General features: G+C 39.5%; 1 protein-coding gene and 1 non-coding gene across 2 annotated transcripts in view; both read left to right on the top strand.

Moving 5' to 3' along the window:
* The window catches only part of LOC124172799, a 175,997-nt gene that overhangs the window by 121,846 nt on the left and 26,577 nt on the right, over positions 1-27,574 (top strand). The window contains exons 12-14 of the mRNA XM_046552283.1: positions 7,452-7,622; positions 9,306-9,542; positions 16,208-16,452. Coding sequence (XP_046408239.1) covers positions 7,452-7,622; positions 9,306-9,542; positions 16,208-16,452 — 653 coding nt within the window. The remainder of the gene's footprint in view (positions 1-7,451; positions 7,623-9,305; positions 9,543-16,207; positions 16,453-27,574) is intronic.
* Trnaa-ggc lies at positions 22,956-23,027 on the top strand. Its single transcript has one exon. It is a non-coding gene; the product is annotated as a tRNA-Ala (tRNA).

The following is a 27,574-nucleotide window of genomic DNA, read 5'->3' as shown; positions in this document are numbered from 1 at the left end:
TACGAAATATTGGACCTACGCACCAAGGTATTTGGAATGTCAAATCATGGCCTTCTTAGATAAGAGTATTAGTATTAGTATATTTTATTATCCGAAGACCAGATTACACTGATATAGGAGTCGTCACGTACATAAAAAATATAACACAGGTACATAAAAAATATAACACAGGTACATAAAAAAATATAATAGACAAATAATTATACACTATTACCCTGAAGAAATTCATCTACAGAATAATATAATTTTTCTAGTAAAAAGCGTTTAGCTTGTATTTTAAATGAACCAGAAGTTTTACAATTTTTTAAACTGGATGGTAATTTATTGTACAGGCGTAACCCTATAGTTTTTGGGCCTAGAAAGGCTGATTTAGTCCTGACATAATTATAATGAATGGTATCATGACCTCTTGTGTAATAATCATGGACATCACAGTTTTTAGGAAACTCATAGAAATTAGTTTTGATAAACATGAGGACAGAAAGAATATATACACACATGGGAGTGGGAGAATATTGAGTCTTTTAAAAATAGGTCGGCATGGGGCATTATGAGGAGCAAAGACCATAAGTCGTGCAATTTTCTTTTGCAGCCTAAAAAGCTTAACTGAAGCAAGTGATGATCCCCAGTAAATAATGCTAGTAATAATAATAATAATAATAATAAATTTTTTATTTGTCCAAGGATCTTATGAATACAACATAGATATAAGACACGTCAAAGTAATCAACATAACACTTAAAAATGGTCAGAGTTCATTTGTCATTTAAAAATTCATTTACACTGTAGTAGCACTTATTAATTAAAAATTTCTTTAAAGAAGATTTAAATTCCCTATTAGAATTAATCAAATTAATACTTTTGGGAAGGAAATTAAATATTTTTGATCCCATTGCAATGGGACTTTTTGCTGTTATACGTTTTTTATGGAGGGTAACATGGATGTGGCGATGAGACCTAGTTAGGTGCTCATGTACGTCATTATTAATTGGTAAATCATTAATATTCTCTTTTATCAGTAAACATAGTTGGTATATATATATACAAGGCACTGTTAACAAATTCAGTTCTTTGAATAGGGGTTTACAAGAATAAGTATAAGGATGCGGGAGTAAAATTGGCCATAATAAAGTGTTAACAGCGCGTCAGAACTAACAGAAAATCTAATGAAACGAATATTTAAATGAGTATTTTGGGAAGAAGAAATCGAAAGATTATTACTCCTGGAGTACGTATTTCACGCTTTTAGATTTTTAAATGACGATATCTATTTTTCGCGATTAAATGAAAAGTGAAAATTTTCAAGCGCGCGAAAACGCGACGCTTAAGTATGAATGTCGGGAAGTCTCTCCGCGTGACGTATTTCTGGTTCCCCCTCCCGCCCTGCGAGGTGACCTTGAGGCGAGGCTTAGCGCTGATACGACGCAGGCTGCTAGCGGGTAGCCTAGTACCCTGCTGGCTGGTAGCGCTTGGGTTAAATAAGGATTATTAATAACTTATCAAACGAGGAAAACTTAGCCAGTTTTAATAAGTGATTGTTAAGACATGTTTCCCTGAGCTCTGTGCCTCATGCATGCAATGGTAACCTCAGACGACGTATAACTCCTATCTTCTCGTATAGAAACTAGGTCCCTGTGACGTCACGTGGAGTGGCATCACATGGGCGCCAATCTGGCCCTTTTCAAATGAGGATAAAAATGGACCATTGCCATTCGTCTAAACCGGCATTTCTAAAACCAAATAATTTGTATATTATGAATACACTAATGGTGGGTAACGAATCGCAATCAATGCCTTTCGTTTTCTTTGATGAAGGAAACCACCCTATTGGGTGGTTTGCTATTAGAGTGAGTCCTCGCTCTAAGTCACCCCATTTAACGTCAAGTCGCGATAACGTCACGAAAATTTTGAGATCGTCATTCGTTTATCACACCTTCGCTTCACGATAAAGTCAAGTCTTTTAAATTTCGCACGAGAAAAAACGCGAAGCGGCTGGCGTTGCAGGTTGTTTGTTTCGTGGGCAGTAATACAGTCAGTCTAAACAAAATGTAAAATGGTGTGTTCATTGTTAATTACGATTACGGTTTTAGCAAATTTTCTGCAAAAAGAATTCTTAGGTAGGTGCGCAAGGTTTTACTTGACATAATGGTTTTCAGGAACTTAAAAAGTGATTTCAAGGCATTTTTCCGTGTAGAACTCGTAGTTTTTGTCATCACTTTTTTCGATGAATGCGATGGTGGTTGGCGTAACATGGTGAAACTCCTTCATGATGCACAAAGGTTAAGAAAACACTTAGCTGTTTCACAAAATATTATGTTATTATTATGTGATATATTACAAAATATTGTGTTATAGTTATGTTATTTTGTGAAACAGCTAAGTGTTTTCTTAACCTTTGTGCATCACTTTTTTCACCGTGTTCACAATAATTTTGGTTCCTGTAACTGCGATGTTGTTTCAGCGATGATGATGCCCAGGCGACGCTCGCGCGGGCAACCACCATAGCGAAGACGGAAAGCAAATGCGGGAAGATACAAAAATGGAGGAGGATTTACGTCACTGCTGCTATTGTCATCGATGAAGACAGGAACTCGTATTTATGCCATAGTTTGGCATTCCCATCGTAAAAAATGCCCCAGATATGATACGCTAAAATCTTTTTGCATAGGAATTATGAGGTCTAGGAGGCGATATTCATTTTTTTTTCATTGTTTCGTATTGGATATTATGCTTCGATTAACGTCATTTCGTTTATTGTCACATTTTTCAGGGACGGTAAGTGATTCTAAAAGAGGACTCACTATATTTTCCTATTGCATAAATTAAAAGATTTTTACTCCTTGAGTATTTCACGCTTTTAGATTTTTAAATGACAGAAGTGGCAGTTCTGAGAATTATATACAGTGGAACCTCGTTAAAGCGAGTACGGGCTATAGCGACACCCCCGCTATAACGAGAGATAGCCGATGCACCGTCAATTGACCCTATAATAAGCGTGTTAAAAAATTCGTTTTTACGAGACCCTTTCGGCGTTGGCTCTCGCCATAGCGAGGGTTTCACCGCCGGAAGACTTTCATCAAGACTCCTTAACCTCTGTAATTGCTAGCGATCTGTTAGAAATGAAGTTAATGGAGTGCTCAGTCTCAAATTTATGTGGTAAACTGTCGTTCGATAAATATAATGATGACGAAACAATGCTTTCCATGATTTTTATTCAGTGCGGCGCTTATAAATTGTTTGAATAGTTGGTCGTTGTTTGAGTAAGGAAATTTAGTGATGCAAATAAACATCGCCTTTCGTCTGGATTTATGCTTACGTTTATCGGATAGATGTTTATCTGTCGCCACACGACACCTGATCCTGTATATCTGTTCGCAACAGGTATATTGGCTATTATTTGCTCCACCTCCGGTAAAGCGAAAATTCGCTATAGCGAGTGTTTATTAGTGCACCGTTGGGTGTCGTTTTATCGAGGTTTTACTGGTTATAGTTCTGAATATTACAACCAGTTCCGAATAAAATATTTGAGAATGATTTGCAACAAAGTTAAATCGAAGATTTTTTTCAACCCAAGATGTGTGATTCCATAAAAAATACATTGCTTTAATTATATCCCCATGAATCAGAGCTTTACAAAAGTGTTTGATTAATCGTAAGTGTTCTCATAATTAAGGGCAAATTTTTATCCTGAAAACTATACTCCTCCTCAATACCAATCTTGATTTTAAACACTTTGAATTTACACAGGGCCCATATTATGGTCCCTCCAACTGCATAAAATCAAAGTTTTACTGTACTGACTTTATGCGATCGGTTCTCGATACAGGTTCAAGAGGCTAAGAACCGGCACTACCGAGAACCGTGTACTGGAAGCGACCCATGTCTAATATAAACTATGAAAAGAATCGATTTACATACTAGGAAACCATCTTCCAACCACCCAATGACTCACTCATTCATACAAATAGTTATGAAGGACAAGGCGACACACAACACACAGTATGAAACCTCAGGAAAAATTGTAGGAATACTAAATTTTCTATTTTCTGTCCACGACAGTATTCCCAACTGACTATACATTTTGGGTCCATTTAGGGGTCAATAAAATCAGTTTTTCAAAACTGTCATTTTTCAAACGTAGACCACATGATAAGGCAAGAAACTAATTTTCAGACGGATCGGAATTTTCTTTATTTCCAGCAAAGTCGTGGAATAGGGTGGTTTTACTATTTTTTTACTGTCTAAATCAAAAGATTATTACTCCTGGTGTACGTATTTCATGGTTTTAGATTTTTAAATGACAGAAGCGGCAGTTCCGAGAACGGGGTATAATAAAACAAGGTACGAATAAAATATTTGAGAATGATTTACAGCAATGTAAAATCAAAGATTTTTTTCAACCCAAAATGTGTGATTCCATAAAAAAGACATTGCTTTAATTATATCCCCATGAATCAGAGCTTTATTTAAGTGTTTAACAATTTGAGTGCTAACGGCGTAATATTACGCCGCGCGAGGTGTTGCAGAATTTGCGGCCGGCGTAATATTACGACGGGCATTTTGCTTACATTGTAGCGGCTCCCACCTCAAAGTTACACCGCTGGTATTACTCGGATTCATGCATTTGCTCTTATAGGTGAAGTTAATGCCACAAAGTCATATATTTCGTCATATTTTTTCCGTCAAGACAAAATGTGTCCGAAGGCTCGAAAATCCCTACCTCGTTCGTCATTTGTGTGTCCTTTCGCCAGTGATCACGGAGCGAAATCTCGCCGACGAAGACATTGCCAATCCGTTGAATTGTTTCGACAGTGATGATAGTGAAAGTGATTTTGAGGACTCAGAATGCGATGCTGATTATATGCTCAGCAAAGATAGTTCAATAGGTAATTTCCATTTCTTGCGTTTAGTAACGCAACCCGCGTGACCTTTTTTTGACTTCTTTTATATATTTTTTTGCGCAATATTTATTCGTACAATTACTGTTTTCATTGTTTATATGATATTTATTTTAGAGTCTGAAGGTTTGAACGAACCAGAAATGGTGCAACAACTAAGTAAGCGAGGAGAAGTTCAAAAAATGATGTGCAATCGTTGAGGTGCACCTAGAGGCAGACGGTCAACTAACAGACGAGCGGGCCCGGGAGGTATTTGGAGTGATATTGACGCAGTTCCCAAGGTTTTTATTTGGGATATGGAACTTAGCTACTTTTCGATCCTCTATTCTAACGATAACCTTTCCATTATTGAAGTATGTAATCTTCACTGGTGACTATGATGTAAAATCAAATTCTGGGCTAAATAGTTCAAGTGAGATGATGGATTTTTTGAACATTTTTTGACATCGATTTGATAAATCGTATCAAGGAACATACGAACTTATATGCAAGGCAAAGAATTGCAAAACTGAGGAGAGGGAACTTACTATCCGCAAATGGCAGATTGCAATCCTGGAAAACAGTGACTCGAGGTGACGTAAAAAGGTTTCTTGCCGTTATAATGCACATGAGATTTAGCAAACGTCCTCGTATCCCTGATCATTGGAGTACTGATCCCGTCTTGGCGTGTGGCTTCTGTCTGGTGTTTTCTCTAGAGATAGATTTCTTTCAATCTTAGGAAATTTCCATCTTGCGGACAACCAATTATTCATTGAAAAAGGCGTAGACGGTCACGACGCCCTATTCAAAGTGCGTCCATTACTAAAGGATGTTCGAAATAAATTTCAAAAATCCTACCAACCTGCGGAGGATATAACTGTAGATGAAGGAATTTGTCCCTTTCGTGGTAGGTTTTGCTACAAAGTGTACATGCCTCAGAAGCCAAGCAAATATGGAATAAAACTCTACATGCTCTCAGAAGCAAGCAGTGGTTTTGTTTGGAATGTGGATGTTTTTCATTGCCAGGAAAACTCTGGATTGGCTATAGTCAAGAGACTTTTGGCTACGCTTGCTAATAAGGGTCACACATTATATACAGACCGATTTTACACAAGCATTGCCCTGGCCCGTGAATTGGAAAGCCTTCAAACGGGATTAGTAGGTACTATCATGAAAAATAGGGCGGGGATTCCAATGGTGATAAAAAATACTCGCCTATCTCGTGGAGAGCATGTTTTCGCGCGACAGGAAAATATATTAGTCCAGCGTTGGAAAGACAAATGTGATGTGTTTCTGCTCTCCACTTGACATAAAAGTGACATGATCACTTTCAAAGATCGCAGAGGAAGGGAGAAAACTAAACCTGCGATAGTAATAGACTATTACAAGAAAAAATTTGGTGTAGACCTAAGTGATCAACTAATTCGTTACGGTGCCCTGGATCATCGATCAGTGAAGTGGTGGCGTAAGCTGGCAGTCCACCTAATAGTTATGGCAGTGACAAATAACACATAATCATGTACAATCAGTTAAGCCAAAAATCTGTTGCAGTCACCTATTTTACGCAAAAAATTTGTTCAGAGTTAGTTACATTGGAAGACGAATCGCCCCTTGAAAACGCCAGAGCCGAGATAACTAGAATATCTGAAAAGCATTTCATTGAAAAAATTCCCATACCATCAGTACAAAAGAAGGCTCAAAAGAGGTGTAGGGTGTGCTCCGAAAAAGGGCGAAAAACAACTGGGAAAGCTGCCAGAAAATGTACTTCCTAGCAGTGTAATGCATGTAACATTGGTCTCTGCATAGAGCCATGCTTCCAGCTTTTCCACACAAGGAAGAACTTCGCGATTTAGCTATTATAATTGGATTTTTATTATTGTTCAAATATTGATTATGATCATTTTAAATGTTGATTACTATGATAATTACAAATATTGGTAATTACTATTTCAAATTAGGGTGTTGTGATTATTTTATAAATAAATTTATGAAAAACAATGATTTTTTCAACTTTTTGAAAATTAAAATATGGGCTTTTTTTTAGCTTCTGCAGTTTCTTTATGCATTATGATATACAAAATATTTCAATATGAATTCAAAAGATAAAAGTATGGTCTTAAAACTAATGCTATTCACTCATGCATATCTTAAAAATTCTTTTTGTAACATCGCTTTGAAAAGTGCAAAAAATAGCCAGCACTGGGGTAAAGACCTGGTGATATTCACCCAGCACCCAAAGTGTTAACTAATCGTAAGTGTTCTTATAATTAGGGCAATTTTTATCCTGAAAACTATACTCCTCCTCAATACCAACTTTTGATTTTAAACATTTTGAATTCACACAGTGCCCATATTTTGGTCCCTCCAACTGCATGTAATGAAAGACGTCATGCAGGCGTTTCCTAGCATTCATACTTAGCCATTACATTTTCCTGCACTTGGAAATTTTCTCTTTTAATTTAATTTCAAAAAATAGATAACGTCATTTAAAAATTAGAAAGCGTCTTTCTTGTTATCTAAAGATTTAGGCCGCAAGAAATAATAGGAAACCACCCTATTGTCTTTTGTCACCAGGATGACCACGATGAAACGTACCGGCCAGCTGGGTACCGTGGCACAGGCCGTAGACGAAGAGGCCGCGGTCGAAGAGCTTCTGCGACGAGAGTGGATTCGGCACCACAGCAACCGCGGCAGAGGAGGGTGGGGCGCACAAAGAGGACCAGGGTCAAGGTCAAAGTGGAAGAGGTAAGTGGCTGTAATTATTAACCGTACCTGAATTAGATGTATACAGAGTGAAGCACAACAGAATACAGGCGGTCCTCGACTTTCGTACACTCGACTTTCGTACAATTCGCACTTTCGTACGTTCAAAATCGACACCTTTTACTTGACTTTCGTACGCTAAATTCGGACTTTGGGACGTTGGTTTGTAATTTTTTTTAAATTCCCGCGATGTTTATTGCGCATCCCAACATTCAATTGTTTCAAATGGCGAATATGCGAACAATACGAACGTATATAATAAAGGGAATTGTTAGTAATTGACTCTAAGTTAGGTGATTTATTTGGGAGAGAAACTGCCTGCTACAGGCTCCATCAAGAGAAGAAGAAATCCTTCATTGAAGATATTTTTCAGAAGAAGTTGACTAGACATCATCAAATGGCTTTCAATAAAACTAGTAAGATCTTCTTTTTAATTGTGTTTTTTCGTTTGAGTGCTGTTTGATTCATGTACACCTTCAGCAACGATATTGCACGAAATATCACCCGAATTCCGTTTGTCTTTTGTCTTTTTTGAATAACATGCGAAATATACGCGATCACGAATATGTCAAATGAATGCATTAAAGACATTTATGTATGCATTCAAAGACTTTCATTCACGTTAAAAAAACTTCGTGCGCGCTTTTGAAATTCCCTCCTGTCGTGCGGGTGGGCTACCATCTGCTATCTCAGGGGTAACCTCGTAATGCATTGCCGGCAGTTGACCTATTTTCAAATCAGCCTAAAAACAATTATTTTGTCCCTCAGGCCCCTTTGTCGGCCATCCAAATAACAGACTAGTGCTAATTTCAATACCATTTCATTGCTCGCGGAGTTGGTGAATGATAAATAATAACTGGCTTTAATTTGAAGTCCACCGAAGCATTAGCAGCTAGTGATGAGTGTTACTGTGATTTTCGGATCACTTCGTTACCTGTGATTGCTACTCATCAGTAACGGTGATTCTTAACTGTGATTGCGATCACCGAGGTGAATCACTCTTTAAATGCTATTCCTGCTAATTTGTCCAATTCCAAGGAATGAGCTCTCCTCAATAGGAACAAATAAACTTGTAGAAAATTGTAAAATTAGGCAAAATATTTTTTTTGAGGGAATAGTTCTAATTCCGAGTTTATATTACGATAAATAAGTAAATATGAAGTGGTAAAAGAATTGATAAGGGTCAATCATTTTTTATACATATTTATAATCAAACCATCATAATTCAAAGCTTTAGCCGTATTTATTCGCACAGAATGTCTTATTTATCATACAAGATGAATAAGACATCCTTATATTACTGTTGGTAGCATCATGGTAGCTGCCGAAGCTAACTTCACCGTATTCACAGTCGCAGTGATTTCGAGTATTCGGTGATTTAGTCAACGGCAGTGATCGGCTACTTCTCTTCAATCACAGGTGGCGATATATCGCGTATCACTTGGTAGCAGCCAGAGCTATCTTCACCGAATCCAGTGATCGAATCACCGATCACAGTGATTTCGAATATTGAATCACCGACAGTGACTGCTACTTTTCAGTAACGGTGATTCAATCACAGTTAGCGATATATCGCTCATCACTATTAGCAGCTGGATGAAACAGTCTTTAAATGCCTTGAAATAATCAGGAGTGTACTGTAATTAAATAATCTTTCTCTCGCAGGAGGAGAGGCCTGGCGATTGGGACGTGTTTGTCTGTGATCTGTGCGGCCGATCCTTCTCCAAACGATTCCGTCTCGCGCACCACATAAGGGCGTATCATCCGATGCCGACGGCAGACGGCGATGGCAGTGCGCGGCGGGTGTTCCCCTGCCAGCAGTGCAACAAGTCGTTCACGCGCAAGGCCAACCTCAAGAAACACCTGCGCATCCACACAGGGGAGAAGCCGTTTGTCTGCGAGGTAAGATCTGCGTAATCTCATCATTCTTTTCAAGTTTTTTCAATTACAGCAGACTCCCGATTATCCGGCTGCGGTATATATCCGTGTTGCGTGGGAATGGGCGTACACCCCCTTCCTCAAAGATGTCAAATCCTCCCCTAACCCTCCCCTTTCTCAAGGGTATAAAAGGGATTTTCAAATGTTTTGAAGTGTCTTGTACCAGATGATGGCTCAGTGAGCCGAAACGCGTTGTACGTTTAAATATTTAAATACACCCATGTCTCGTATAGCGCAAGGAATGCGTTCCTTGGGGTCTTTGCGCTATACGAATTTGCGTTATACGAGAGCGTTTTAACATAGGGAAGATAGGGATGCGTTCCTGGTAGCATAGGTCTTGGGTATTGAATTTCCTCTAAAACATCTATATTCCCATAAAAAGCCTTTGAAAACATTATTTCTAGAAATATTTATAGTTTAAAACATCTTTAAAGATAGTATTCACACATTCAAAGACTTTTATTCACGTTAAAAAAAAATTCTTACGTGCTTTCGAAATTCCATCCTGTCGTGCGGGTGGGCTAACATCTGCTTTCTCAGGGAATCGTAATGCGTTGCCGGCAGTTGACGATTTTTCAAACTAGTCTACAAACAACTATTGTGTCACCCAGGCCCTTTTGTCACTCATCGAAATGACAGGAAAATGCTACTTTAAATGCCATTTCATAGCTAGCGGAGTTTATGAATGATAAATCATTTTAATTTGAAGTCCTCCGAGTCATTATAGCAGCTACGTGAAACAGTCTTTAAATGCCTTGAAACCTGACCCAGGTTTTCCTTCCCTGAAAGTGAATGAACGAGATTGCATTCTTTTCCAAAAGAATATCGTCTCATCAACACTAGATCTAGTTGAGGCGGAAAGGAGCCACTTTCAATAACAGCTTGGAGTTCATCAGAAAATGTTGTGGTGGCTGCGCTATCAACACTTGCAGATTCACCTGATATCGCCGCACTGAAAATACCTGCTTGCCGTTTAAATTCTGGAACCAACCGCTTTCACTAAATGTCTCGGAGCGATTACCACTCTCGTCTTTTTGTACTGATTCACCATGAACTTTCCGTATGTGTAGACCGCTTGGTTGAAGTTGGTGCGGCTGAGGTCACTGATATTTTAGCTTCGTCTTTATTCAGAATAAGGCATCGTGAGTTTAAACTTCCACGCAATATCGCTTTGACGCTCTCCATTTTCAAAGCAATTGACCTCTCTCAAGTCCTCTTCTAGGTTTATGGTTTTTCTTGATATATTCTTGATTTTTCTACACGCATTCCTATTTTTTGCCATATTCTCTTGGTTTTTACTCTGTATGGCTCTATCTAAATCACCTTCTTCTGCTGAACTGTATTCCTGAGACGCAGAAGGCCTAGACTGCGGGGAGTGAACGAATCCATTGTGCTTGAGACTCTATAGCGGACCCTTTTAAGTGTTGATGCTATTCATGCGCAACTCGGCCACCGCTCCATTTCTCGCCCGTGAATACCGATGACCTTGAAGGCTTTAGCGTAGACCCTCTACCTGGAAGTCAATCGCCCGGTAACCTACGACGGCAAAAATACGTCTCAAACCGTATGGCTGAAAAAAAAATTCATTTCCACTAGCGCCACGCTTAATTAACGATCTAAATTATTTATTATCATTCTGTTAAGGAGACAAGATAAATCTTCGGTAGGCCGGCTATCTGGACCCAATGACGAGTAATACTTTCGGCACTTGCACAGCAATGGATTTCGATTAATATATAAACAAAAAAGACGATTTGAGGCAAGAAATAATATTAATATGCGTAAATTGATAGAAATTTCGTGTGCACTTAGCGTAAGTTCACGTTTTATCACGAGAGCGTTTAAGATTTTTGATTAGGCTACACTGCGTTGCAATGTTTCCCCGAGGAACGAATTTGCGCTATATCGAAATTGCGCTAATCGAAATTGCGCTATACGAGACATGGGTGTATAGATATCGCCATTTAAAAATCTAAAGGCGTGAAATACGTTCTCCAGGAGAAACAAAATTTCTCTTTAGGCAATAAAAAATAATAGGAAACCACCCTATTTCTTTTGGATTAAAATAACTTTGTGCAACTTAGGTGAGGAACCCCAGAGCATAGCACCATTTGATATCATGGATTAGATCAAACCATTGTACAGCGTCTTCAACACACTTACAGGGTGTCCCATTTATGTTGACCACCTGAATAACTTTATGTCCCGATACAAATTCAAAAATTTGTCAAGTAATTGTTCATTAGCCGTCAGGAGGACATTTAATCAGCATGACTGCCTTCCTTGTAGCTTTGTTATTAACAAAGATATGAACAGCGGTATGTCTTTTTTAAATGGCACCCTATAATTTTTATTCGGCAATTCACATCCTCTCCTAAAGACTTGCTCAAAAATGTAGCAAATTAACATGAACGCAAAGTTAGGAAAACATAAGAAACTCGTCCACTTGCTGGAGTTAGCTGTAAACAAATAACGACCAAGTCAAAACATAACACAAAAGTCATGTGGACTCTCCTGTACTACAGTACTATACAGTAGAGAGAGAACAATTTCGACGCCCCCCGTCCCAAAGCCATGAGGTTGAGTGTCAAAATGAAAACATCCCAGTGATCAATCTATCATCTGCCTCCTTAAACAAAGAAGAACTTTCCCTCCTCAGCAAAGGCCTTTCCTTCTCTCCCACCCCTAAAGTGCGCCATGTCCCCTTAGTCACGGATATTATGCAATTTTACAGAAATAATAATAATAATAATAATAATAATATCGTTTATTTTCGTAGGCACTGGGGCCCATGAGAAAATATAAGTACATCTTTCTACATTTCACATTGAGATAGATAAATAAAAGAAAAAGTAAATAAATATATATACATATACAGTCAAATGTGAACAGTGCATATCGCCTAGTACATGAAAGAAACAATACAATATTTTCGACAAAAAAAATAATAATAAATAATCACACTTCGATATAACACACTAATTACAAAATTTAAGGTGACAAACAAAAGAAATATGAACAAGAGATATGAACATAAGAAAGTGAATATAAACAAGAAATATGAACACAAGAAAGTGAATATATACAAGAAATATGAGCATAAGAAAGTGAATATAAACAAGAAATATTAACATAAGAAAGTGAATATAAACAAGAAATATGAACATAAGAAAGTGAATATAAACAAAATCTAAACGAAATCTAAGGTGGAAAGCATTTTGGGATACACAGAAAGAACTAAACACTCCAATTCCTCTCCATAGTGCCCTTTCCAGGTTTCGACCACCCTCGACCCATGAACCTAAACCTCTCCCAACCGGCCACCCAATTGAAATTTTTATAGATCTGCTGCTTTCAAAAGTCTGCAACCATTCTTTCCTAAAATCTCTTCAGCCCAAACCTTTCTCATTCGGAGAACATTGCCCTCCGAAAACTCATCCACAATCCTAATATAGTCATAACCTCAGCTGACAAAGGATCCACAGTAGTTCTCCTGAACACTTCTGACTACATTAAGGAAGCTGAAAGACAACTGACAGATACCTCCTCATACACACTCATGCCTCATGACCCTAACCCCACCTTCTAGGAAAATATCAAGCCTTTTCTCAAGGAACATGCCCCACCGGAAGGCCTCTCTTCGTCTGACATCTCCATCCTTTCCCCCCCAAACCCACGTACTCCACATTTTTACATTTTGCCAAAAATACATAATCCCAACCACCCTGGCCGTCCTATTGTCTCATCTTGCAACTCACCCACGGAAAGAATATCTGCATTCATTGACTATTACCTCCAACCGCTAGTTTTGTCTCTACCATCCCATATCAAAGATACGTATAACTTCCTAGACCGTCTCCAATCCACCCAAATCCTCCTGACACCCAAATTACCATGGCCACCATAGATGTCACTTCTCTCTTCACATCCATTCCTCATTCTGAAGGTCTTTCCTCCCTTCGCCTCTTCCTTTCCCAACGCCCAACTCCTCAAACCCCTAGCACCGACTTCCTCTTAGGCCTAACTAATATCGTCCTAACGCACAATAGGGTAGTTTCCTTCATCAAAGAAAACGAAAGGCATTGATTGCGATTCGTTACCCACCATTAGTGTATTCATAATACACAAATTATTTGGTTTTTGAAATACCGGTTTAGACGAATGGCAAGGGTCACATTTTATCCTCATTTGAAAAAGGCCAGATTGGCGCCCATGCGATTCCACTCCGCATGACGTCACAGGGACCTAGTTTCTACACGAGAGGATAGGAGTTATACATCGTCTGAGGTTACCAATGCATGCATGAGACACAGAGCTCAGGGAAACATGTCTTAATAATCACCTATTAAAACTGGCTAAGTTCGGAAAGTTTTCTTCGTTTGATAAGGTATAAATAAACCTTTTTTAAGCCAAGCGCTACCATTCAGCAAGGTACTCAGCTATCCGCTAGCATCCTGCGACGTATCAGCGCTAAGCCTCGCCTCAAGGTCACCTCACCGGGCGGGAGGGGGAACCAGAAATACGACGTACGGAGATATTTCCCGGCATTCATACTTAAGCGTCCCGTTTTCGCGCGCTTGAAAATTTTCACTTTTCATTTAATCGCGAAAAATAGATGTTGTCATTTAAAAATCTAAAAGCGTGAAATACGTACTCCAGGAGTAATAATCTTTCGATTAAAGCAATAAAAAAATAATAGGAAACCACCCTATTCGTTCTCATTTAATAATAAGCATTATTTACAGATCAAAGGTTGCTCAATGGGTAGTAGAATCAGTCCCTCCTACGCAAACCTCTACCTAGGCCACTTTGAACAAATTTTCCTTTCCCAATATCCATTGAAACCCCTCCTTTGGCTCAGATTTATTGATGACATATTCCTCCTATGGCCACATGGTAATGATTCCCTCAACAATTTTATTGCTACTCTCAATTCCTTATCCTCTCTTTCTTTCACCTCAACCATTTCTAATTCCCAGATTACCTTCCTTGATGTCAGTATCTCTCTTGTCAACAACAAATTTCTCACCTTTGTCCATGTAAAACCCACAAATAAGCAGCAGTAACTTCATTTTAGCAGTTGTCATCTATCCCACACTAAACACTCACTTCCCTATTCCCTTTCCATTCGAGGCCACCGTATTTGTAATAATCCTGATGCCTTAAATAATTTTCTTCACTACCTTCACCGTTCCCTCCTCCAGAGAGGCTGCCCAGAGTCCCTCCTACGTAAAATAAATTCTCAAACACAAATGCCCCCCAGAACCTTGCAATGGAAACAAACCACGAGACCTTTCCCTCTGCACCGCTTACTTTCCTGGAATACAATCCCTGCAATCTATCCTTAAAGACCTCTTCCCTATTCTAAAAAACAATAAGTCGACAGCCAATCTTTTTGCCAAACCCCCGTCACTGTTTACTTTCACGTTCACGTCACACGTTTACTGTCACGTTCAGACGACCTGCAAACCTTTTAAATTTATTCCGCTCAAAGAACCCCTTACAGAAGTCACCCACTACTCCCAATAGTACACCTTCGCCCTGCGGTCGTCCTAGATGCAAGACCTGCCCAATTTTTACCCCTCCTTCTATCCCTAGTCATCTCGTCTCCTGTCTACCCCCACCTCCTGCGGCCTCCTGTACTTCTAAAAATGTAGTTTACCTAATTCAATGCAAACACTGTCCCTCCTTTTATATAAGCAAATCCTCAACTCCCCTTAACCTTAGAATCAATAACCACAGGGCATCATGCACTTCCTCCCACTCTGCGTCCCTCCAGGTGGCGAAACATGCGGCCACTCATCAGCGTCAATTCGATGATTGTTACAATGAATCAGTTTTGGCCTCCCTTCCCCCACAGACCACCCACTCAAACTTAATTCCATCGAATTAACGTACATATTGCTGTTCAAAGCATTTCTTCCCCCCGGCTTAAATATCAACCGCTAATCCCTTAATTGCCGAAGCACACTCTTTTTCCCCCCATTTGGACCCTACCTCCCCACTATTTTCCCTCTCCTCAGCTATCTCTCATCCCTCACCTACGGTCTTTTACCTAACTCCGAGGAAGGTGGTAATGCCACCGAAAATTCAGTTCCTAATGTGAGTTTTTTATCTATATTTTGTGTCTTCTGTGATTCTGCCCAACCTAGGTTTTTTTACCCACCCACTATCCCACTATCCCACCCACTATCGTGTGAGTGTGTACCTTTCCTTTCATCCTTGTGTCCTCGTCCATTCCTTCCCTTGGTGAGTGGTGAGCTGCCCCAGTGCCATCTATTGGTTACTCTCGTGGGCCACAGCAAAGGGAGTTTTCTGTGTATAAAGCCCCGCCGAAATCATGGTAAATCTAAGCATCCTGGTAGCGCAATATATATATATATATATAAGGATTGCAGCTCTGCAGATCATTTGGAGCCGAAGACGGGAGCTGGAATGCGCCCGAAACTGTCGTCCGCAAAAATATGAGTAAACGCAGAATGAACCCGAAAAACTATCACCAGTACATGACACATTTTTGAATTTGCATCTGGACAAAAAGTTATTTCGGGTGGTCAAGATAAATGGGACACCCTGTATACTGACAGTGTATTTGATCATAGACATAATGTGTGTGTGTTTTGTTGCAGGAGTGCGGTCGTGCGTTCACCTTCTCCAAGAACCTTGCGCAGCACCGCAGGGTTCATGGCGTGGAGCGTCCCTTTGTGTGCGAGGTGTGTGGCCACGCGTTTCGCTTCTCCAAGAACCTGTCGCAGCACCGCGGCGTGCACGCCCACCTCAAACCGCACGTCTGCAGCGTCTGTGGGCGCGGATTCTCGCGATCCACTCACCTCGCACAGCACAAGAGACTCCACTCTGGGGAAAAGCCATTCAGGTAAGACTGTCACAGATTACAAATATATTAAGGAAAAAAATAATCATTGACCCTTTCGAGATGCTGGAGTTTTCTCCTAAGCATGACTGCAGTAATGAGCCAAAAGAGACTCTTCCGTCCCCTCTGGGGCCGTATTCTGTATTCCGTTGGTACCGCACCGATTGGTTTCCCTTTCAAGCCCACCGACTGGACATCATTCCGTACCGACAATGGTTTCCGTACCGATGACGGCACTTTTAGCGATTCTGTAAGGTTGTCGGTTTCAAACCAGTTGGTACGGTTCCCCCTCCTTCCCAAACAGGGAAAATCCGAATATATCCGAAGTTAGAAGTCATCTAACGTGTATCCACCAATGAAAGAAGGGTAAAAACAAGTGAAGACTCATTGGCACAGTTTGTTGTCGTTGTTTTAAATCTTTTTATTTGCGGAAATTACAACTTACTGTTAGCTTCAGATGATCGATATTGGATAAGTTGTTAACAATGCTTATATAATGTGTGGTAGTAATGCTGTACCTACAGAATAGTAGGAAACAATATTACAACATCACAATATAGTTTGTATGTGATGGAGATTGTTGTTGCTGGAATGAATTATTGAAACTATCCTTGAGATCGTAGTTTCTTTTTTTACATATTGGTTACGTATATTGCTATTTATTCATGATTTGGTAATATAGTTGTCATTAAGTAAGTTCCGTCTAAATGTTATTAACGGAAAGTTATGCCATTGGCACCGTAGCAGACGAAAACCACATACCATGGAACGTGAACGTAGGATTCAAAAGCAAATGTAAATGTTATATTAGAGGAACAAGTTAGGAAATAGTTATAAAAATATGGAGCTGGGTGTAATTGAAAGAAGTGTAATGACGAGGAAGTAAAGAAATTGTGATTGGGTGAAATAAATGTGTATAAGTTGCGCATTCCAAGTTAGATAAAATGACAATATAGCAGCAAACCTCATACTTATTAACAAATATCTTCTTTTATCGTCAAGTGAATCTATGGCTGACAATAAAATGAAATATAGTTGCCTATTACAAATGAAAGAAACTGATACCGTTTTGGCAAACTTCATGCTTAAATAAAAAGATCTTATTTCTATGTCGAGAGAAACGCCAAATGATGATTGAGTGAAATAATACTCACTTATACAGAGTGAGATTAAGTGATAACATTGTGGCAAAACTCATACTTAATCAAAAATATCTTTTTTATGTCAAAAGAGCAAATAAATGATGATAGAGAGAAATAAATCCTATCACAAGCGAGTGAAAGTGTTAACATAAATGAGAGAAAGTCATTATATGTTAGCAAACCTCATGTTTATTAACCAATATCTTATATTTATGTCAAGGTAATCAATATAGATGACGACACAGTGAATTATAGTGGCCTATTCGAAGGGGCAGAAAAAGATAACATTGCAGCATACCTCATTATTTACTCGGTGATGAGGTAAAAACAAAATAAAACGTACTATGTGCACCGGGGAGTTCATGAAACCCACTAGTCGGTGGCCGTACCGACACCTTTTTGCTGTCGGTACGGCTACCGACGATCTCCCGTCCTCACGTCGGTGCCGCACCGATTGGGTTCGTACAGAATCGTACCACTGCGTGCCGGGAGTCGGTGTGACCTCGTCGGAAGCACCTGACGAATCGGTGCCGCACTGATCGGTTTGGAGTTACAGAATACGGCCCCTGTACAGAGCATTATAGGGTGGTTTTCTATTATTTTTTTATTGCCGAAATCAAAAGATTAATACTCCTGGAGTACGTATTTCACGATTTTAGATTTTTAAATGACGATATCTATTTTTCGTGATTAAATGAAAAGTGAAAATTTTCTAGCAAGCGAAAACGCGACGCGTAAGTATGAATGTCGGGAAATCTCTCCGTGTGGCGTATTTCTGGTTCCCGCTGCCCCCCTGTGAGGTGACCTTGAGGCGAGGCTTAGAGCTGATACGACGCAGGCTGCTAGCGGGTAGCTGAGTACCCTGCTGGCTGGTAGCGCTTGGCTTAAATAAGGATTATTAATACTTTATCAAACGAAGAGAACTTTCCGGCCTTTATCCAGTTCTAATAAGTGATTATTAAGACATGTTTCCCTGAGCTCTGTGCCTCATGCATGCATTGGTAATCTCAGACGATGTAAAACTCCTATCTACTTCTATAGAAACTAGGTCCCTGTGACGTCACGTGGAGTGGCATCGCATGGGCGCCAATCTGGCCCTTTTCAAATGAGGTTAAAAATGGACCATAGCCATTCGTCTAAACCGGTATTTCTAAAACGAAATAATTTGTATGTTATGAATACAGTAATGGTGGGTAACGAATCGCAATCAATGACTTTCGTTTTCTTTGATGATGGAAACTACCCTATTGCAGGACATTCGTTAGCTCTTCCACTGCTGGCCATTTTGATGAAAAATATCGCCATGAGTGGCAGTGGTTTTTCTGTATAACCAAGTAGATATGTCTCTGTGGGTGCCGTAACAAATAATAATAAAAATCCCATGATTGTTTTAAACAAATAAAAACGAAGTACGCACCGGTGCGTCTGCCGCGCACATCATTGGCAAAGCTATGCAACCCGTGGCACATGCGTTATGCAACCCACTATACAAAAATTTTATCTCCCTTAATTCTCATCTAACGTTCATATATTTTGACTTATTTCGCAGATAAATAGATATTTAAAAAATTTGGAGCACTCGAAAATGATAAAATTGCAGTAATGAGCCAAAAGAGACTCTTTCGTCCCCTCTGTAAGGAGCATTATTGCAGGACATTCGTTAAGAAGGGTCTCTCGGATAATCGCACACTCTCAGCACCAACCTTATTCTACCCCTCCTGGATGGGACTCGGCATTATCTCGGACTCGGAAGGGTAGTTGGGCTCCTTCTTCTAGGGGGTTTATAACCTTACCAGCGGCATTGGTTCCCGGTCATTCATGCTTCATTTAAATAAATTAGCTATATGGACAATAGGGTAGTTTCCTTCATCAAAGAAAACGAAAGGCATTGATTGCGATTCGTTACCCACCATTAAGTAAAGGCCTCAAGTAAAGGAACTCATAATGGGCAATCACAATTTCAAATAATATTCTTGTATGGAATTTTATAGGTTTCAGTTAAAATGCAGAAATTGCTTGAAAAAATTTGATCTACAGAAAAATATACAAAGTCGTAGTGCTAATGAATTTTTATTGTCCTTAACGCCTAGCGGTACCATATGGTACCAACTGGTAGTGCAATACTAAGCAAACTTTTTTTGTTATTTATTTTAATTTGTTCGGGATTTTGAGAGTTTTAAACTAATAAGCATACAGTAGAACCTCGGTTATACGACCCTCAGTTAGGCGATGACCTCACTTATACGCCGATTTTTTTTGGTCCGGTGAATAACCCCATATGAACCCATGTATTTCCAACCTCAGTTATGAAACTCTTCACCTATACGACGACCTCGGTTATGAAACGTATTTTTCCAGTCCAATGTGATAAAATACCTCACTTGTACGACTTGTCGGAGAACTGATCGACGAGAAGATTGCGGTAGGCGCGCCGATTTTAGTCACAGGAGCGGGGGTAGTAAGCGCTCATGACATAGATATGTCAATGAAGAATAATAAGTTTTAATAATGAGTGATGCTGTTTATTAGATATTAATTTTAACTGCAGTAGATGATCGTTAATCCGGAATATCTATCTCTAACGGAAGATTGTCTAGAATTTTCCAAGGTTATGCTTCCCGTCGCCCAGCGAAATAACACCTGAATGAGCCGTTAAAAATCCTCGCGTACCAAAATTTTAGCTTCCAAGGTCATTCAAAAAAGATTATCGTATTTGTAGTATGGATGTAAGCCGTTGGTGATTCAACATGATGGCAAAAACAGCATGCGTGGACTCATTCCACGGGCTAATCCCTCATCCGCGGGACGAATTGAGCCGGAGGAAAGTTGCTTACGCGGCGCGCAGATCAAAACTGACCCAACTTGTATCTGCGGGTTTAAATGAAATATAGTTTGACCTTGACTGCCTGGTGGCAAGCGTTTATTTTTTAACTGAACGAGAGTTAGTACGAATGCCCTCGGAGAATAACTCGCGTCGTCAGTAGTAACGTAATCATTAAAGTCAAATTCAAAACGCGAGAGATAAGGCAGTTCCTTTCGACTCAGGAATGACTTATAACCATTATATCGAAGTACAAAAACAGCCTGGTGTTGTTTTCAGATATGGGGAAGCAAAATATTACGTGAAGATGAGTCACACAGCTTGTGAGTCGAAGTTCCCGGCGCTGAATTCACGGAAGAATGCCGGCAGAGAAACTATACCCGGTAGATTCAATCTATTATTACTAAAATGTCATGGGAAAATTCTTTTTTAGTGTGTAAACATTATTGAGAGGGGAGGTTTTTCCGGGCTCTTAATCTATTTTTGTCCATTCATCACTGACAGCAGTTGCGCGATTATTTCAAATGCTCACTTAAAATTTTTCTAAGCACCGGAAAAGTGAACTTAGTCACGGAATATCCGGAGTACCAGTGGTATAACTAGGAATATGCTTTGGGGGTGACGGTAGTACCTGGGGGGCGGCTTCACCACCCACCCCTCTGAGGCAATGGGGATTTCCGTAAAATTTAAAAAAATGGCATGCCTGTAAATATGTTCTACATCATTTTGGCACATAAAATTTAACTTTTAGTAGATGCAGTTGCTGTTTATCAAAGCTAGACTTGTGTTTAAAATTTTTTTAAATTTCTCTGAGGCTTTGGAGAGGGATCCATCCCCTCATCCCCCAACCATAATTACGCCACTGCCAGGTGCTCCATATTATCTTATGGCATGGTATTAAGAGGGAGAAAACTGACAGCTGGGGTCATTTGCGCCATGAGATAAGAGAGGGGGTATAGAAACCCTGTGTTGGAATTAGCCAGGTTGTAACGATAGGCTTAACCAGGGCTTAATGTCCCATCTGCCGGACAGTGTGTTGCTCTGGAAGTTCCGTCCACACTACTCTCAAGCAGGGATAGAGCCATCTCTGAAAACTTTCTGCCTCTGCCATTAACCCGGGTCCATAGGGTGTGAAGCCTTCGTGATACATTAGTGAAATTTTGCTCCCTATAAAAAATTACGGGGTTAATTTGGATGACTTTCCTCAGGTATTTCATTTCTTCAATCTCCAATCTGGGGTTTGCCTATAGGTGGTATAATGAATTTCCTGAAAACCGCTTTTAATGAGTCAACTTTTTAAAAAAATTGGCTTCTCTGTGAACATTTAGTGTCATCATTCCGAAATCTCTCCAGTGTGATAGCCTTGCAGCTTAGTACCAGAAATGCTAGTCGTTCAACCGTCGGTAAAGTTGTTCAGGAATGTAAAATTATATTTCTCTTTATGTGACACATCATCTAGGGTGTTACTTTTGAGAAAATAAGATCATTAGGCTTCAATTTCTTGCCTCCAAATGAGTAATTGCATCCTGGAAACAAACCAGCCCCTATAGGAAAGGATTTCATGCTAAATACCAAAAAACCTCACATATGAAACTTCCTCACTTATGAAACTTTTTTTGGTTTTCCGCTGAAAGTTTCATAAGTGAGGTTCTACTGTATTTATAATTACGTTTTACAGAAAAGTTTGCTTTCTTAAGCAAGATTTGACATTTTTGAGTAATTTTGATAATTCATTGTTCAAAATAGAATTTTTTAAACGTTTCTGGCATTAAAATGTGAAATTACTAACGCCTATTTAATTTCGATTTTTGACCCCCGTAAGGGCGTACCGGTACGCATTGTACCAGGCTGTATCTTCAAGACTGTTAGTGCTAAAAGTATTAAATTTGCATCTAATCAATCAGATTTTAAAATCGAATATTACGAAAAAGTTGGGATGAAATTTTTAATTCAGGCGTTACCGGGTTAACTCTTTTGCTGATATTCAATCTCCGAAAACCTTCTCCTCACATGTGGCAAAAAGGTTAAAATGCGTTTCGTGGGCCCATGAACAGGTACTTCAACAATGGGCGTGGTACACCCTCCAAAGGGTACCTAATCCGGTGCCCTTACATCGACGAGTTCACCCACCCTCGATTTTGTTAACTTCGCTAAAAACGTGGCTCTGAACCACGGGAAAATCACCATTTTGGCAAAGTTAACAAAATATTTATTTCTCATCGCAGGAACACGGTTCAAATACGTACTTGATTGCTTGATTAGCAGGAGTGCGATGAAAACAATCATTTTTTAAAGCACTGAAGGAACAAGTGACTTTGTATGCAGTCACGTGCACGGGTGCAAAGTTAAATACACCAAAGGATGAAGGTCGCCATGAAAAAATATTTGACTTAGCCGGGATTCGAACCCGGATCTCCCGATTGCCGGTCAGGTGTGCTACCAGTTACACCACCAAGCCATCTTCTCAGAGCGAACTTCGGGATGGGTTTTACCGAACAACAACTGTTCGGTAAAACCCATCCCGAAGTTCGCTCTGAGAAGATGGCTTGGTGGTGTAACTGGTAGCACGCCTGACCGGCAATCGGGAGATCCGGGTTCGAATCCCGGCTAAGTCAAATATTTTTTCATGGCGAACTTCATCCTTTGGTGTATTTAACTTTGCAATCATTTTTTGTTGATCGAATTGATTGATTGATTTTCAAATTGCAATCAGAGGGGTCACTTTTCGGGATGAGACGATCCTGCGTGGGTGAGCTCGTCGAGGATAGGGTCCTGGATTAGGGACCCTTCGAAGTGCTTTTGCTATAGTGCATGGCAAGGAGGAAGAAAAAGTACATTCACAGCAGTCTGCCATGCTAACGCACTATGTACGTTCACAGCAGTGAAAGGGTTAATTATGAAATTGAGGCTATTTTTCGAGTGTGTGCTTTTTCCCTCCTTTGCTCTCCTTTTTCACAGGGTACAGCCCTCTTGTTTGATCACCTTGCATCTGGTCACCCTAATAGGGTGGTTTCCTTTATCAAAGAAAACGAAAGGCATTGATTGCGATTCGTTACCCACCGTTAGTGTATTCATAATGTACAAATTATTTGGTTTTTAGAAATCCCAGGTTAGACGAATGGCAATCGTCAAGTTTAACCTCATTTGAAAAAGTCTAGATTGGCGCCCATGCGATTCCACTCCACGTGACGTCACAGGGACCTAGTTTCTACACGAGAGGGTAGGAGTTTTACCTCGTCTGAGGTTACCAATGCATGCATGAGGCACAGAGCTCAGGGAAACATGTCTTAATAATCACCTATTAAAACTGGCTAAGGTCAGAAAGTTTCTTCGTTTGATAGGCTATTAATAATCCTTATTTAGGCCAAGCGCCACCTGCTACCAGGGTACTCTGCTACCTACTAGCAGCCTGCATCATAGCGGCGCTCATAGCCTCGCACCAAGGAGGCCTCACACAACGGCAGCCAGAACCAGAATGATGTCACATGGAGTTTTCCCAGCATTCATACTTAGCCATCGTATTGTACAACGATTGAAAATTTCACTTTTCATTTAATTGCGAAAAATAGATATCGTCACTTAAAAATCTACAAGTGTGAAATACGTTCTCCAGGAGGAATAATCTTTCGATTTGGGCAATAAGAAAATAAAAGGAAACCATCCTATTCCTCAACATAAAAACAAGATGCATTTCCAGACCTTGCTCAAAAGTTGTAAGCTGAAGTTACCCCATAACAAAATGCAGCTGCAGAAATGGGGAATTCCACTGAAAATGGATTATTATGCGATAAAAAATATCTTTCGTGCTGAAAATTACAGTGAAAGCAGTTCTTCTCTAGCCTGCGTATTATTCGTAAAATTCCAATTTGAAAATTGTTTTTGAATCTTGCTCTCCAAACGCATCGCCATGTTGGCTGATCGTGACGTCAGAGTCCAGTAAACAATACGTTTACGAGGTGCCAGTAGAGAGTAGACTATTTGTCCCAGTTTTAGAAAAACCTATGTATCAACCTCTTACAACTTATTTTTTATATGTTAATTTCATCCTTAGTCACGTGAAATATTTATCCTGAATAATTGAAAGGTTTAAAGCATTTATGCATGCTGGAAGATGCAGTACAGTCTTGGCAAATAGCGCTTGTTACTTTTTCATCATCCTCATCTACGGCGATTTACACAGTATTAGAAAATTACTAAATTAATCTACCTTCAGAATGTTCCCAGAATGCGACTTTTGAAGTTGGAGCAACCATTGCGCAATACACGCACCACAAAACTAACTATTCACAACTTTTCACACACCCTTCAAGTTATGAATCAGTGTCATCGTAGATGTTTGTTATCATCGTTACTGTTTTGGTATTACCATGGAGCGAGTCTGCTTATTCGCATTCTGACGTCACAGGGCGCTCTTGCAGCGCAAAAGAATTTAGTAATTTTTGCGAACTTTGAAGCTCTCTAGTAACAAGAATATTGAGAATTAAGAAGTCATATTTCGCATACGTTTATAAATTAAATTTAAATATCTAGACATGCAAAAAAATTACCTTTTTAATTTTATGAGAGCACCCCATTACTCACTTTAAACAGGAGCATTCTAAGTAGGGATGAACGGATCAAGGATTTTTTTCGGATCCGGATACGGATCGGATCCTTGATTTTCGGAGCCGGATCTTTCGGATCGGATATTTTAGGATTAATAATGCACTTTCAAATTCCTGACGCTGAGGTTCCCCTAATGATTGTTCAATCTCTTGGGAAGAGTCAGACTATGTGCCAGTCGTATTTTGCCTAGTTTTATTTTCCACGGCTGAAATTCTCCTACGTAACCTCTGCGAGAGCTTTCAAACAAAACGGTTCATGAGTAGGACAAGAATTGCATGCGACAGTGCATTCGAAGATAGAATCGGAACTCTTTCCACCCTTGTTGCATTCACTGAAGCTATGATTTAAAATTTCTGATCCAAATCCGATGTCTTCCGCGACTTTGGATCCGATGTATCCAATGAATGGCAATATCCGCGGATATTTGGATCCGAGGTATCCGATCCTACCATACCTAATTCTAAGAATAACCGGAGTGAGTCCGCACAGTAATAGCGAGATTCGTTGATCGGACATCAATTTCTCACCATGGAGCTAATACTTTGTCATTCTTTTTATCAATATTTTTGAATGAGAGCCTCCGAAGGAATATATCCAAACGAGCGTGCGCCCTCTCCCAGCGGGCTTCCCCCGCTCTTTTCAATGCAGGTCCACCGAGGGATAGGCGCGTTTCTAATTTTAAAATGTAGAAAAAAAGGCAGGGTCTTATGTACAAATTTAATTGGAATGTTCATGTACAAATTGAGGTCAGAGGACCTCTTTAAACACAACATTGGAAGTAATTACACTATCCTCTGTTAAACGCACATGATGACTCATACTTACGTATCAACAGGAGACTTGAATGTGGAATCAGCTGCATTTTGATAAAAGTTATTTAAAGAATGCGAGATATTGTTGCAAATGAGCAAATGTATCAGTTTGTGCACCGTTAACGTCAGGAATATTTACTGGTTTTTGTTTTTTTTTGTTTTTTTTTTTTTAATTATTTAAAAACCAATTTTAGGAAACAATAGCAATATTTAAGAAGTAAGATATGCCTTCGCATGTTCTCTGATAAATTGTGTGCATTTTGTTACCTCATTTGTAGAGTTTGGTTGCGTATAAGTTGAGAAAAAGTATCTATACAGTAGAAATAATATAGAAGATAACAAAATTCAATTGTTGAAACCTCACTATTCATACCTTTAAATTGTCCCTCCAAAATTCCTCGGCGGGTGACTTCTCGTCGCAGTACATCTCGCGATCACGGGTATTTCGCATGTTATTCACGAAAGACAACGCATGTATGGATTTCAGTAGATATTTAGTGCAATATCGTTGCTGATGATTTAAATGTCGTAGTTGAATTAAATAGCACTTAAACGGAAAAGCAATTTTATTTATTAATTTCATTGAAAGCTGTGTGATAGTATCTAGTCAACTTTTTTGAAAAATATCTCAAATGAAGGCTGAACTGCAGCTTTTTTCTTCTCTTGATAAATGAGCCTATAGCAAGCCGTCTCTCTCGAAAAATAAAAACCTTGATTAAAGTCAACACTGCGATCGTATAGGTTCGTATTGTCCGCATTTACTGCTACATGAAGCAGTTGAATGTTGGGATGCGCAGGAAACATCGCAGGAATTTAATAGAATTATAGACCAACGTTCGAAAGTCTGAATTTAGCGTGCGAAAGTCAATTAAAAGGTGTCAATTTGGAACGTACGAAAGTGTGAATTGCATTAAAGTCGATTCTACGAAAGTCCGTCTGTATATACTAAGGTGGTATACTTGGATTAGAAATCGGCCTTAGCCAACTATTTTTTTTATGCTGAATTTTATGTGAAAAGCTTTGAATGGTGAATAAACCTTTTAAAAAACAGTGAATTTTATGATTTTATTAGCGGGGGAACCCTGAATAATAATCACTAAGGCGGATTCAAATTCGTACATGTACAGTGGCGGAAAAAATTAACACAAAGCTCGTTGGCATCTGAGAGCGGCCAGTTCAGGAACTACTTGTCTTCCATAATTTCGCCCTCGTAATGCTCTCATACAACCGGGAGTTTTAAAAGCAATATATCCCTTATACTGGGGAAATAATAATGCCCGTCGCATTATGACAAGGCACAAAAGATCCAGCTATGAATTCTTCGCCATATTCTCTGAAGTATGCTTCGCCCTCGACTCGCCTAGAATGAATCTACTCTTGTCGGGACATCAGTGGACACAGCCGAGATATTGGGCATTGAGACTGCCTTAGAACCCAATCGTTCCGGTGGTGTAGTGGGTAAAGTATCATGCTACGAATCCGAGGTTCCACAGATTAAGGCCCAGTGACGGATGACTTTATGCTGCACAAACACACCACAAACATTTTTCTGATCTTAAAACTTCGCATTGCCTATCACAAAGTCCAAAGGATGTTGCATGGCAATCAAATTTTTTCCGCCACTGTACTTGGATTGGAAATTGGCCTAAGCCAAATAATTTTTTTATGCTGAATTTTATCCTTGGTGGCGATAGCTTTGCACTTGTGCTGTACAAAGTTTTTTCATGCAGTACCTTAGGAAGCAG

The sequence above is a fragment of the Ischnura elegans genome, assembly GCF_921293095.1.
Source record: "Ischnura elegans chromosome 13 unlocalized genomic scaffold, ioIscEleg1.1 SUPER_13_unloc_3, whole genome shotgun sequence".
Classification (NCBI taxonomy): Eukaryota; Metazoa; Arthropoda; class Insecta; order Odonata; family Coenagrionidae; genus Ischnura; species Ischnura elegans.
Note: the sequence above shows the minus strand (reverse complement) of the source record. Positions and strands in the feature narration are given on the sequence as shown.